General features: G+C 46.5%; 1 protein-coding gene across 2 annotated transcripts in view; it reads left to right on the top strand.

Annotated features, from left to right (window-relative positions):
- Nucleotides 1-14,308, top strand: part of DNAI1 (dynein axonemal intermediate chain 1) — a 66,949-nt gene that overhangs the window by 31,766 nt on the left and 20,875 nt on the right. For both annotated transcript variants that reach the window (XM_077147881.1, XM_077147882.1), the window contains exons 5-12: nucleotides 1,283-1,409; nucleotides 1,724-1,839; nucleotides 2,075-2,194; nucleotides 3,231-3,290; nucleotides 4,586-4,720; nucleotides 9,244-9,328; nucleotides 12,759-12,876; nucleotides 13,175-13,218. In XM_077147881.1, coding sequence (XP_077003996.1) covers nucleotides 1,283-1,409; nucleotides 1,724-1,839; nucleotides 2,075-2,194; nucleotides 3,231-3,290; nucleotides 4,586-4,720; nucleotides 9,244-9,328; nucleotides 12,759-12,876; nucleotides 13,175-13,218 — 805 coding nt within the window. The remainder of the gene's footprint in view (nucleotides 1-1,282; nucleotides 1,410-1,723; nucleotides 1,840-2,074; nucleotides 2,195-3,230; nucleotides 3,291-4,585; nucleotides 4,721-9,243; nucleotides 9,329-12,758; nucleotides 12,877-13,174; nucleotides 13,219-14,308) is intronic.

Below are 14,308 nucleotides of genomic sequence, written 5' to 3'. Positions count from 1 at the left end.
GAGTGGGAAGACAGATGGTTCTTATCTAGGTATATTTCCCCTCCTTCCACAGAGGCAATGGAGTCTGAATTCCATCCCTGAACTTAAGAGGGAAGTCTCAGTTAACTGCTGGGGGTAGAATGAATTCCAAACTTCAAATGACAATTATATAGCTAATTTATTCCTACAGGAACCTCCATCATCATAATAATAGTTACTGTATTTATTGAGCATGTGTGTCAGTCACCGTGTTTATAGATTTTCAATACTTAATAGCTATCCTGAAAATCAGATCGCAATATCTTCATTTTACAGATGAAGAAATAAGGGTTTAGAGAAGTCCCAAGGGCATGCAGATAATAAGGGGGCTGAATTAGAATTTGAATTAGGCAGCAGAATTGGCTGCCTGCTACACAGTCTCACCTCCTCATCTTTCTAAGTTTCAGAGAGAAGAAAGGGTTTGTGGTGACTTGTAGAGGCAAAGTTTCCCAACCTGTATGTAGGGATAGCGGTCCTTTCAGCCCTCCAGCAGAAGATAGGTCTGGGACAGTTGGACCCCATGGGCTTGTTGCTTCTGGCCATGAATTTACCCAGTGAGCCACATAAGAATATTTTCTATACATGTCATGACTTAAAAAAAGACTGGGCAGCCCCGTTTTAAGAGGAAGAATGGACCCTGGTATCAAAGCCAACTTTAGTGGTTCCTAAGATGCTGATCAATGAGGAGGCAGCCTAGAGGAATCGGGGATCATACTTGCTTTTGCTTTGCAGACACCTAGAAAATTCTTGGCACCTTGTGGCTATTCAAAAATATTTGTTCAAGAATGAATGAACCAGGTTGCCTGGACTTTAGGCCTATCCCTGCTTCTCATTTGCTGTGTTACTTAGACAAGTGCCAAATGCTCTCTGAATCTCTGTGGTCCTCATCTATAGAACAGGGGACTTGAAGAGTTATTGTCTCTGAGGAGCTTTCCAGTCTTGGCATCCACTAAGTAGCATAGAAACAGAGCTACACCAGGTATGTTTGATGACTTCGTCTGACCTGCCCAAGAGTCTCTGGTGAGGCATGTGAGCTAGGATCCCTTGGCCTGGATGCAGGAGATGAAGCACCTGAGCCAGTGATGTTTCCCTCCTCTTCTTTAAACTGGAATGCATTGAAATTTTCAGGCTGACTAAAGATTTGGTGAGTGAGATACCTGATAAAGAGATAGACTATCTTTGGCTTTGGAAATGAAGGTAGACTACATTCTGACTCCAGTCTCTTTAAGTACCCCTTGTCTGATTCAACCCCTTCTTTTCTTAGGAAGGCACATATAAGCCTATCGGTTTTGTGAACCAACTGGCAGTTCACTTCAGCCAGGTTGGGAACCTGATCCCCAAAGACTCAGATGAAGGACGGCGGCAGCACTACCGCTCTGAGTTAGTGGCAGGTAGGACTCAGATTGGCATGAGACTGCAGCCCCAAGCCTGGTCCTCTTTCTCTAGTCACTCTAAGGAGTAGATACCTAAGATAGAATTTTCAGAGCCTCTATCTCTATAAAGTCCAAAAACTTGCTGTCCTGGTTAGGTCTAGAAGCTTACCCATACTCTCAGATTCCTCATGAAGTTCCCTCTCCATGAGGCTCAGGCCAAGGAGAACCCAGGGGCAGACTGTGTCTGAAAGGCAGGAATCAAGAAGACCTGCCCTGCCAGGGGTTGCAGGAATGGGCCTGGACTTTGTGCTTATCAGCTTCATCCTATCAAGGTTCTCAGGAGTCTGCCAAGATGGTACTTTCAGAAACAGAGATCCTTGAAGAAGAAGAAGAACCCAAGGAAGCAGAAGCTGAAGCTGGGAGTCAAACAGATGTGCCTGCAGCTGAGGTACAGTATAATATTGCTCTACACCCATCCCCTTCCAGCTGAAGCTGTGGATATAGGCTTTGGGGTGCTTGGGAGGGATGCTGAAGGTGAGCAATGAGGCAGGTGCCAATGCCTCTGGCAGCATCACCCTCTCCCACCTCCATCCTAGACCAGAACAGGACTTTCCCCTCTCCTGATTCTCTACCACCTTCTTCTAACAGCTGAGGTCTAGTCCTCTGGGTCTTTTTTTTTCCAGACAACTGAAAAAGTGACTGAAGAAGAACTGATGGCTCCTAAGCAGCCCAAGGAGCGGAAGCTCACCAACCAGTTCAACTTCAGTGAGAGGGCCTCCCAGACCTTCAACAACCCTCTCCGGGTAGAGCAGCCACCAGGCAGCCCTTTTACCTTGAAGCTCTCACTATATATGGCAGGAAAAAAACAGGCCTAATGCCAAGCCCAGCAACCCTCATTCCAAAAAGGGTGACAGGGCAGATGCCACAGTTTATCTCTGAAGGAAAGTTAGCAACATGTGTTAAGGTCCCTGTAAGCTATCCAGGCAGGAGTTCAGAGAGAGTAACAAACAGGCTGGAGCCCCAAAATGCCAATAAGAAGCTGAAACTTGAGCTGGCTTTGAAGAAAAGCTAAAATTAGGACATGGAGAGGTGAAAGGAGGTCACCATGAGCTGTGGAGGGAGGGGGTGGTTAGGAGGCAGTTTAACTGGAGTTGATAGTCTCTCTGGTAGAAAAGGATAGGAAAGTTTCCTGATTCCTATGCATGGAGGACCCTTTGTATCAAGCTGAAGGAGCCTCTGAGGATTACAGGTATAAGACTCACAAATGCAAGGGCAGTGTTCTACAGAAATGAATCTGTGGATGAAGGGAGGACATCTACATGGTGGGTTTTTCACAGCTCCTCATCACCTTGTGTGGTCCTTTGCTGACCTTCAGCACTCTGGGTGATATAAAATGGAGAGGTGGGGAGGGGGTGTATCCCCCTATTTGAGCCAGAGACCCCAGTATGAGGGTGAAGCCTTCTCAGGGTGAGAGATATTAGCCCAATGGCCTGACTGACCTCTCTGTGCCCTGGGTCTGGAGGCTGCCCATGGTCAGGCTTCTCACATACTTTTCCATCTCCCATTTGGAATTTATCTTTATTGAAACGGGCAAAATCAGTCTTCCCTGCTCTCTGTTTTCTAGCTTAGGCTTCTTCTGAAGGAAGCCTGAATGGAAAAAAATGTTGGCTTAATGCATTATTTTGGTCCTTAGGCCAGGTCCTTCTTTACTTCCCCAGCTCTGTGTACCGCCCACCCCCTCAGCTCCAACCAAAATGCTTCTTCCAAAGATATACTGTTGGGTGAAGTGAGAAGGAGTTTAGAGTTTTCTGTGGGTTTCCAGTTGTTGTTGTTCTCTAGGACCGAGAATGCCAAATGGAGCCTCCTCCCAGGACAAATTTTTCAGCCACAGCCAATCAGGTAAGGCCCTGGGTTAGCCTGAAAATTCCATCACCATACCCAACACCCCTGCCATCTACATGCATTGTATCATTCAGCAGCAAGGAAGAGTGGCCTGGTAAAGGACTTCTCTGGAAGTCTGCCCTCCACATCCATCCATCTCCCTGCTTATTGCCCTGAGCATCCAGGCTCAGAACACCAGACATGTGAGTAGGTTCCCAACTAGTGAGCTGTATTTCAGCCACATGTCCCAGGACAAGATTGTCCAAGTTGGAAACACACATGGCTTCTGGAGCTTAAGGAACAAGGGAGAATGTTTGTTCTCATGGGCTCTTTAGAGCCTGTGGCACCTTGTGGTTGACTCTGGAGTGTTAGCATCCTGACCGTGCCCTTCCAGCAGTCTGCACTGTTCCTACATACTCTCTTCCTGAGTGGCCATGCTGGTTTGTGTAAGATATAGTATTAGGAGACCTGAGATCTGGCCCCAACTCTATTTCTCATACTCTAAGATCCTGGGCAAACCATGTCACCCTTAAAGCTTCTGGTTTCCTTCTCAGTAAAGAAAGAACAATAAGATGTCCCCCAGGGTTGTTGCAGGGGTCTCTGAGTGAGATAACAAATGTCAAAGTACTTTGCAGTGTGGAGTCTTGGCCCGTGGATGAATTATTAAATGTAAATTGTGCCCATCTGGCCTCCAGATGGCAGTGACTGCCCAGCTCTAGGGAACACATGGTGAGATCTGGGGCATTTGCCCAGTCCTAAATCCTTGCTACTTCCTCTGTTCCCACCCTGTGGGCTTCTCTTGCTGTCAGATCCAGTTAACAGGGGTTTCCTTCCCTTTTGTTTATTTCCTCTCTATACTGAGAAGGCATGGTCAGTGCTGTTGACAACCAGCCTAAGCCTTATATTTAACTCTATCTCTATAGAAGGAGACATTTTTAAAATTTTCTAATTCAGAGTCATATATATCACCAGCAAATATGTGGGCTATCCTGATGTTTGCCCATTTGTACTGCCTAGTACGGGTTACAATCTGTAACAATGCTGGTCTCCAACTGGCAACCCAGTCCCTGGGCTGCAGGGTTCTTAAGCCCAGCCCAGAGGTGCCCTGAAAGCTCTTTCATTCCTGTCCTTAAGTTAATGGTTATCAGGGAAGACAGACACTGAATATATCAATTCAGTGGGCCAAGTAGAGGATGCCATGCAGGCATGTGACAGTGTTTAACATGGTCAACTCTTTAAGCCCTGAAGGCTAAAGCAGAGCTATGTGGGTGAAGATTGTGCCCTGTGATGACTCCTATCTTGCTCTCACCTAGTGGGAGATCTATGATGCCTACATAGAGGAGCTTGAGAAGCAGGAAAAGACCAAAGAGAAGGAGAAGACAAAGACCCCAGTGACTAAAAAAGCAGGGAAGATGGCCATGAGGAAGCTGACATTTATGGAGTCCCAGGTTTGATGAGGGTTTTCATGGCTTTGTCATAGAAAATGACTGATAGGTACACAGGAGCCTGGCTATTTGGGGAGGCCTAATAGACATTGCAAAAGGGGAATTAGTGTTGAGGTATTGATTTTAATATTATAATAGTTTTTTTCTTGTGGGAAGATTGAGGAGAGCTACCACTGCCTGTAGCATTCCCTATCTTCCCCTAATTTGATATAGGTCTGGAGGTTATCAGAGCTTCAAGATTTTGGGCTGGGGACAACAGAAGGTATGAACCTTATTGATAGCCACCTGTGCCTCTGGGAAGAGCTCAGAGACTTCTCAGGGTGGGGTCTGGATGTAAGGATAAGGCTCCTTCTCCCTGAGGTGAGGGGTCATAGAGTCTGGGAGGGTGAGATGCTCCATGATCTTCAGCCCTTGCATTTACCTGAGTCTTCAGGGCCGGAAGCCAGGAAACTGATCACAGTTTCCAGCAACCATAAACCCATTGACCAATCATTGGCTAGGTTTACCGGGAGCCATTAAGGACTCCCTACAGGGTGAATGCCATAGAGGTCATGGTTAGGGGTCTCACTGTGAGTCTAGCCAGTATAGGCATGGGGAGTTGTGAGTGATGGGTCCCCACAGGGCGATGGTGAAGGACCACATTTGCCCCTTCAACAGAGAGGAAGGAGCCAGAGTTTCAATGTGGAGATCAGGATAGGTTTGGTCTGCAGCGGGTTAGGAGGGACGAGATCCACAGGAAGCTGGGGGCTGGGTTCAGCACCTCGGAGAGTTCCCATGACAGCTCTTCAGGAAATGGTCCAGTTCCACCATAGAGAAGAAACTGGTTCAAAGGAAGTTCTGCTTCCTTGGTCTGAAGTGTATCCATGTCCTCTCAATTCTCTGTTCCATGACCCTGATAATGTCACATTAGGGGATTTATGAGGGCCTCCCTTCCTTGGCTTAATAGGAACTACCCCTATTCAGTGTCATTCAATCTGGACCAAGCAGCCAGTGATAAAAGCCCATGCAGGGTGCTGAACACTAAGGTAAAAGATGGAATCCCTGACTTGAGAGTTTCCTGTCCAGACCCCTGGTTTCCCCTACCCCACTCTCTAGAGGCTAGGAGCTTCGTGGGGCTGCCGGCCTGGGATAGGGTTCAGAAGAGCCATCAGGGAGGTGGTTATGGGCTCTGTACTGGAACCCATGGTTGCAGAGACCCCAACTGCCACCATCAGGACCAAGAGACCAGAAGAAAGGTCCCTGTGACTGAGGCTGAAAACTGATCTGGGGTTTAAACCTTGCCAGAGTTGGTGTCTAACACTCTCAAGAAGGGGACCACTGCACTCTATCTCACTGAGTTCTTCCAGTTTGGCTAACATGGAAGGCTATGATGCAGGCATATTCCAGTCCTCTGGGCTGAAAAACTGCAATGGAGACAGTTCACTGTGGGATATAACAAACACCCCCCCTCCCCCATATATACACATTGTGTGCCTAAGGTGCAACCTCTCTCCAAGAGAATACAGCTGTAATGGGGATTCCCAAGTTCTGGGCCAGGCTGTCTGTGGAACAGAGTAAGAATAGGAATCACTTTCACCTTTGCCCAGACCCAGTGCATGAGCAACAGAATGTCACCCATTCCTCAATGGCCCAGGTCTGATTAGATTGCTATAAAATTTGAGTATGAAAAAAAGAAAAAAAACAATGACTTCATGATAACTGGTAGGAAGGTCTTCACTGGTGAACTTCAAGTTTCTGTCTCATTAATGATTTGGGAAAGGCACAGAAATGAATGCAATCTGAACTGATCTGAAAGCTCTGAAAAGGGGAAAGAGCTCAGAGGCCACAAGTGCAGTCAGAACCAATAGAGAGATATGGCTGCTCAAGTAGTATAGTATCTAGAACAAGGGAGAAGACAGTCCACCTTCAAGTTTTCCCACTCTGAGCATATGTGGAGCCTTGAGTCTCTGAGACTGGTTTTCCATCTTGGTTTTGCCACTTATTAGCCAGATGATCTTTGACAAGTTTCTTAACTTCTCTGAAACCTCTGTTTCCTTGTCTGCAAAAATATTTTAATGACACCTACTTTGAAAGATTTTTGTGAGTATCTGAGATAGTATACGTGTAGCCCCTAACATAATACTTGCTTATTATTGATCAATAAGTAACATATATTGTCAATATGTCATGCCATGGCTGATGGAACTGGGAAGGGGTCACTTGAAGCACTTGCTTGGAGGAACAAAGCATCGTTCTCCTACATCAGAGGCACTATCACCAGGCACACAATTCTCTGAGGCCAGAGGACAGTTAGGACCATAGGTAGAAGAGCCAGGACGTAGGTTTCAGCTAACAGGTTGTCTGACCACAGGAAATGTTCCCTGGCCTGGGGGGAGTCAAGCTTGCCAGGAAGTTGCTAAGAGAAGGAGACTCTTACTCTGGATTGGGGAGAGTGAAAGTAGCTGGGGCCAGGTGTAGTCTGAAGACTGTAATTATAAGACTCCAATGAATATCTTCATTGGCCAGTTTCCTGAGATAAATGTGGAGTCAGAGTTTGAAGCCTGACTAAAAGCCCTCAATGAGCAGAACCCCAGACGTGACTTTATAGGCCTCCACCACACTAGTCTACAAGTTTCCTCTGACACTACCACCATGACTGGGCACTGGGTTAAATATCACGTGCATTATTCTATTTAATCCACAAAACAACCCTAGGAGGATGGTGCCATTATTCAGCCCTACTTTATCATGAGGACATTAAGACTCAGAGAAGTTATGTAACTTTCCCAGGGTTGACACCCAGCTCATAATTGGTGGCATAGGATAGCAATGCAAGTCTGTGTGACTCCAGAACCCATTTTCTTAATCACTACCTGACACTGCACTCTTGGGGAAATCTAATCCTCACGGTGTGCCCCTATGCAAGCCCTCTAGAGGGCTGCCCATTCAGCTGGTTCACTTCTTCCACCTGCCCTAAACTCAGGTCCTTTCTTTCTGGCTCCAAACATTATTTTTAACATTTCTTTATTGTGAAATATAGTAATAAATTTCAAAGTAAATTGTAGCAAGTAGTCATAGAACAGATTTCAGAGTGTGGTATGGGTTACAGTTCTACAATTTTAGTTATTCCTTCTAGCTGCTCCAAGACACTGGAGACTAAAAAAAAATATCAATATAATGATTCAGCAGCATGCTCATTTGTTAAATCCTTTTTGTATCTGTTATAACTCCTTCTCCTTTCATCTTTCTCCCAATCTTTAAGGATATTTAGCCTATGCCCATTCTGACTTTTTCATCTTGGAAAGGGCTGTACATAATATGGGATGGGGGATGGAACTAGTAGATGTTCTGGAAAGGCTGACCCCTCGAGGTTTCAAGACTTTTCAGGCCTAGGAACCCATCTGGAAGTTATAGGTTTCTGGAAAGTAATCATAGTGACTGGAACTTTTGTAGAATCTCAAATAGAGCCCTAGGTGTTCTTTAGGGTTGGCAGGAATGGTTTTGCTTGGGGGCTGGCAAACTATGGTAAATAGCAATATCTAGCTGAAGCTTCCATAAGAATAGCCTCCAGAATAGCCTCTCAACTCAATTTGAATTCTCAACCACTGATACCTTATTTTGCCACAATTCTTTTCCCCCTTTCAGTCAGGAAGTCATTGTAGATCTCATAGTGCCAGGGCCAGGCTCATCCCTGGGATTCGTATCCCATGTTGCCAGGGAGAATTTCATCCCTGGATGTTATGTCCCACGTAGGGGGAAGGGTATTGATTTTACTTGCAGAGTTGGGCTCAGAGAAAGAGAGACCATACCTGTGTGACAAAAGAGGTCCTCTGGAAGTAACCTTAAGCATAATTATAGATAGGCTTTAGCTACAAACATTTGATCCCCTGTTAACTTGCCAAGTTCCTCACCTTATGTATTTATGGAACTTCATAGAATAAAGATGGTGGTTTTGGGTTCAAAATGAGTAATTTTCTCTAAAGTGAAACTTTCCACTCTTTCTCTGGTCTGGGCAATGGGTGGAGCCCTGGATTAGGAGTTTCAGTTCTGCCTTGTTCTCCCTGTGTTCCAGCATGTCTATTTCCCTTCTCTGAGCTTCTGTGTCTTCCTCAACCTTGAACTAAATAAAGGGGTTGGACTAGGTCTTTAATGGGAGTCTATCTCATTCCCTGGGCTGGTGAAACCTCTCTGTTCCTGCCAAAGAAACCTCCTCTCTGTCCTTGTCTGCTCTCCCTTCCTGGGCCCTCTTCAGTGCCCTGTTTTGTGCTCAGAGACATGACTTCTCCTAAAACAAGATCAGAATAGAAAAAATATGAAGCGGTTGGATCCAGGAGCCAGTTATGGCAGTGTAGACAACCTTGTGCCACTTCTGAGGTAGGAGTTCTCATAAGGGTTTGGTAGAAGTGAGCTGGGCCTTGAGGCATGGAGAGATACCTTTACAGAGCTGTCTGGGGTGGACAGTGTCAGAGGGGCATTGCTGAGCCAGCTGGAATGGCTCAGGCATATGACCTTGCTTAGGAAAACCTCTGGCCTCTATATTCTCACAGAGTGATGACATCACCAAAGTGGCCCAAGCCGCTAAAATAGTGGAGCGGATGGTCAACCAGAACACATATGATGATGTTGCTCAAGGTAATATATGAAGTGCTGGGAACCACTATTATCAACTGTACTAAAAATCCCTCATAAATGGTCTGTATTTGAGTGTCCTGTACCAAGTCCTGTAGGTGTAAGGGATGAAAAAAATAACCCTTCCCTCCTCAGGATGTCACTGTGTAAGTTTGGGAAACCAAATCATGTTCATGTCAATCATGAACAATGGCATGAAAAAATAATGGGTACAGTGATGAGATCTTACAAATCGTGCAACCCAAACCCCTGCACATTAGTGATACAGTGTGATCTTTCCAACAATCCCAGGAAGGAAGCAGAGATTATTACTCCTACATTACACATGAGAAATCTCAGGCCAAGGCTACCTGGCTAGTGGGTGGCAGAAAAGCCCAGATTTAGGTCTTGGCTTCCTAATCCTATGCTCTGTCTTCTACTCAGTACATCTGGGAAATTATATAAATGCTAAAATGTACCAGAAAGACAGAATCTGCTCTAGGAATTCTCAAGAAAAGAAGAAGGGAAATAAGGGATGAGTGGGAGCAGTCAAAGAAGGTTTTGGAGATGCTGAAGATAAGCGGAGTTTGAGTGGGAAGATAGCTTGAGGGAGGATGTTCTAAAGAGGGGACAGACAGCACAAGCAGTGACCTGGAAGTAGAAATGAGTAGGAATGAACTCTGAAGACAAGGGGCACTAGATTCAATGACCCAAATAGGGGCTTTCTTGAGAAGTAATGAGAGTTCAGGCTGGAGAGGTGCTAGAAGCCTATTTGTGAAGGACCCAAATAGCAGGGAAACTGAGGTTTGCTGCAGACAGTTCAGAAATACTGAAGTCTTCCAGGCAAAGACAGCCTGATGAGAGCAAAGCTGGAGAAGGATGTGACTGGGCAGATTGCAGGAGCAGAGGTGGAGGTGAGGTTCAGGTGTGGGATGGAGTGGGCCTCACCACACCTCACCCAGCCTGTATCATAGAGGATGGAGAAAAAGGGGCAATTCTGACAACCAAAAAACAAGCACCAACATTCACTGGGACTGTTCTGAGTGCCAGGTATCCTGCTAAGCAATTTTCATGTGTTATTTAATTTCATTCTCACGGTCACACTGAGGTTGCTATCATTATTAGTTCCATTTTTAAAATGAGATACTGAGGCTGGGATATCGCCACTTGTTCAAAAACATAGCATGTGTGAAGAATGGAATCAGGACTCGAACACAGGCCTTTTGGATCCATAGCCTAAGTATGCAACACTATAGCTACACAGCCACTGAGCTGGCAGAGACATTTCAAATAAACACACTCAACAAATCTATCCTGGTGATTAATTAGTGATGAGGTGAAGAAAGAGATTGATTCGGAACGCTTAAATCCTGGGGGCCTGGGAAATTCTGGTGTCTTTGATAGAACCAAGGAAACGGAATCCTTCCCATGGAATGTACAGCACATTCCCAAGTGGCTTGTATTTCCCTAAGAGGTTGTGCATTGATTTGGAGCAGCTGCCTCCCCAGAATTGGCAGCTCCTTGCTGCTGGCTAGTCTCCTTTGCTGACAGCCTAGGGCTCTTCTTGGTGACTTGATGTTCATTGCTCACCCATGGGACATAGAAACCAGGGCTGCCAAGACCAGCAGCCTAAACAAGCCCCCTCGTTTTCATTCAGGCTGGAAAAAGACCTTGAGTGCTTTTCAAAGCTGTCAAAGTACACAACAGCTGTGAATGAATTTGTCACTCACACAGCTTGCTTCTTGGAGCCCAGCCTCTGCAACCAGCCCACCGAAGGGCTGCAAACCTGTTTAACACCCATGGAGAAATTGGCCTTGGTGAACTATTTTTATTTAAAAGAACACAGTCATATAAAAACACATTGAACTTGAATTTTTTTTAAATTGCATACTTTTCCCTTTGGGAAAGCATAATCGTGAAAATAGAGAAGCAGTACCAATTCGTCTTCTCCCTGAAATTAGGTATTTTCAAAGATAGCCAAAGCTCAGGGAGATCTACTGTGATCAAGGCTCACGCCTCTCTGACCATGGGAATCTTTTTTGTTCTGAGGCATTTTTGAGGTTTGAATGTAGTCCCCAGCCTCAAGGTGTAGGGCATTGTGAGACAGGCTGGGGCAGTGCCTGGGCATGTCCTTGACCATGCTGGAGAAAGAATTAATTTTCTAAATGAGGCACCCTTGGTTGGAAAGAAGACTGAGAACCTTTTTACTTCTGTTGATTTATTTAAATGCATTCTTAGAACTGTCACTGGGTGTCTACTTTGTGGCTGACCTGTGCTAAGCCCGGCGAATGCAAGATGAATATAATATGCTTCCTGCTCTCCGGGAGCACCCAAGGGGGAAGCATAGGCAAAAGGATAAGGAGAGGCAACACAGCGTGACAGACGTTTCCACAGAGGAGAGGTAGCGCTGGAACAGAGGAGGAGGAAATGGCAGAGGACATTTTTGACATGGAACATGTAGAAACACACAGAAGCTTGGAACAACCTGCCTTATTGACACTATTTGGTATAGAGGGGATGTGGAGAGCTGGCTGGAAATGACATAGGAGCAATGGCCAAGAGCCTTGATTTGACCAGGGAGAGAAGCCACTGAGGGAGTTTCAGCGGGTAGGGGGTGTAGTGAGGTGATTGATTTGTTTTCATAAGGTCACTCAGGTAGCTCTGGGGTACATGGGCTGAAGGAGGAGTGCCTGGAGGTGGAGAGACCAGTTAGGAGGCTATTGTAATAATCTAGAATATTGGGCCTGGACCTAAGTAGTGGGTATGGGTTTGGAGAGAAGTCAATGGATTAAAAACATCATTGGAAGGGAAATATGAGAGATGATGGAAAGAGATCAGTCAAGAATGGCCCAAGCTTCTGGTTTAGACAAGTGGAGGGATAGACTTCTACCTAAGTCAGAGAAAATGGGAGGTAGACACAGTTTAGGGCAGATGAAGCCATGATCAGAGAGCCCCTGGGGGATCTAGGCAGTTTCACTATAGTGGGGCTTGGCAGTGGATTTGAAGACAGGCTGAATTTCAGGGATTTAGGAGGCAGGATGGACAAAACTATTAATCAACCCCTGAAACTAAGCCCCTAAATTTTGGCTTCTCCAACCTGAGGTTTCGAAAGTGTTGGGAAACTCATGGGGACAAAGGCAGCAAACCTGGGATTTCTCCATGCCGACATGGCCACTTTATTGTGATCCATCTCCAATAATAACAGTGGCAACAGGAACAACACATAACAACCACATAGCAAGCTTACTCTGTGCCAAGCATTTCCTAAGGACTTTACATACATTAACTCAATTACTCCTCACGACAGCCCTTCGAGATAGGTACTATTATTATTCCCACCCTGAGACACAAAGAGCCTAACTATTTTGCTCAGGAGATACAGCTATTAAGGGGTGGCCCTGGATTTGCCACAAAGTGGCAGTCCCAGGAATGACTCTGTCTGTATGTGTTTAAGACTTTAAGTACTATGAGGATGCTGCAGACGAATACCGGGACCAGGAGGGTACACTGCTGCCACTCTGGAAGTTCCAAAACGACAAAGCCAAGCGACTGGCTGTCACCGCCCTCTGCTGGTGAGTTCAGGCATTGCAGCAAACCCAGAGACCTGAGCGCTGCTGTGTGCCAAACCCTGAGCAGGGCACTTCTACTGCACTTAACCACCTTGCAGTGACAGTTGTCAATATGGAAAAAGTAGGTCTGGGATTCTAATGAGATTATGAAATCATCCTATATTTCCAGCTGAGAAGAACAGTAGGTGCCTGCAGGGTAATCAGGTACCAGTATCCTAGTTAGGCACCAGATGGGAAGGCCCATGTCCATGGGAGGGCGATGTCCATTCCCTGGGCCAACAGGTTCATATTTCTTTTGCAGGAACCCAAAGTACAAGGATCTATTTGCAGTGGGACATGGCTCCTGTAAGTGACCTGGCTATTCGTTCATTTCTTCATTTTACCAGCAAGCACTAAGTCCCTACTCGGGGCAGAGCTCTTTGCCGGATGTGAAAAATACAAAGATGACCAGGACTTGGTTGCTGCTCTCAGGGGACTCAGGGTCTAATGGAGAAGACCAACAAACATACAAGCAATTTGTGCTGGGTAAAGAAGTATAACGAGCTGAGACCTGAAGGAGTTATTCTGGTGAAGAAAGAAGGGGAGAGCACTTCTGGCAGAGGGACCAGCATCTGCGAAGGTTTGGGGGGCATGAGAGAAGGGCAGGCAGTGAGACTGTGCAGAAGGGCAGGGTCAGCTCCAAAGGGCTTTGTGAGCCATTCCAAGAAGCTTGGACCTTTTCCTGGGGGCAGTGGGGAGACCATGGAGGGAATTTGAGAATGGCAACGATATGAGCAGTGCAGGGAGGAATTGTAAGCATGAGGCTGGAGGCCAGGTACCACTTAGGAGGATGGGCAGGATATGAGCCATGGCTGTGGAGTGAGGATGGAGAAGTGGATTTGAGAAGCCTTAATAGATAGACTGGACCAGGTAGACTGGATGTGGGGGCTGAGAGAGGGCAGTGTTGGAGGTCCCCCTTTCTGCTTCTCCATCAGGCCTTCCTTTCCATCTGGGAGCCCTGGAGTAGTGAGGGTGGGGACAACTGCTTGCTGTTCAACACTCAGCCCCTGAGCCCTGGGAGACCACTGTTGCCCACCCTTATCAGTAACAAGCCCGAGGAAGGGAAGCAGCACTGTGGTAACTGCCTGGGCAATTTGCTTTCCTTTCATGTTCCTTGGTCCCAACAGAAGCCCCTGCTTTTATTCTGGCCTGGACATTCTCCCTTCTAAACAGGAGAGGGCCCCACACTTCATGTTAGCTGCAACACCCCATTGCTAATGGCTTATTCTCTGGCTTGGAGGATTGGCTTCTGCGAACAGAAAAACCTTTCGCTCCTCCAAGCCACTACAGCCTGGCAGGCATACCAGCTCCTAGGCTCTGCACCCCCGAATGCCTGTCTGTGCAAACTTTGACGGGGTCAGGGGTGGTGGGGTGGTGGGGTGGGGATTGGGGGGGG

The sequence above is a fragment of the Tamandua tetradactyla genome, chromosome 2 (genome assembly GCF_023851605.1).
Source record: "Tamandua tetradactyla isolate mTamTet1 chromosome 2, mTamTet1.pri, whole genome shotgun sequence".
Taxonomy (NCBI): Eukaryota; Metazoa; Chordata; class Mammalia; order Pilosa; family Myrmecophagidae; genus Tamandua; species Tamandua tetradactyla.
Note: the sequence above shows the minus strand (reverse complement) of the source record. Positions and strands in the feature narration are given on the sequence as shown.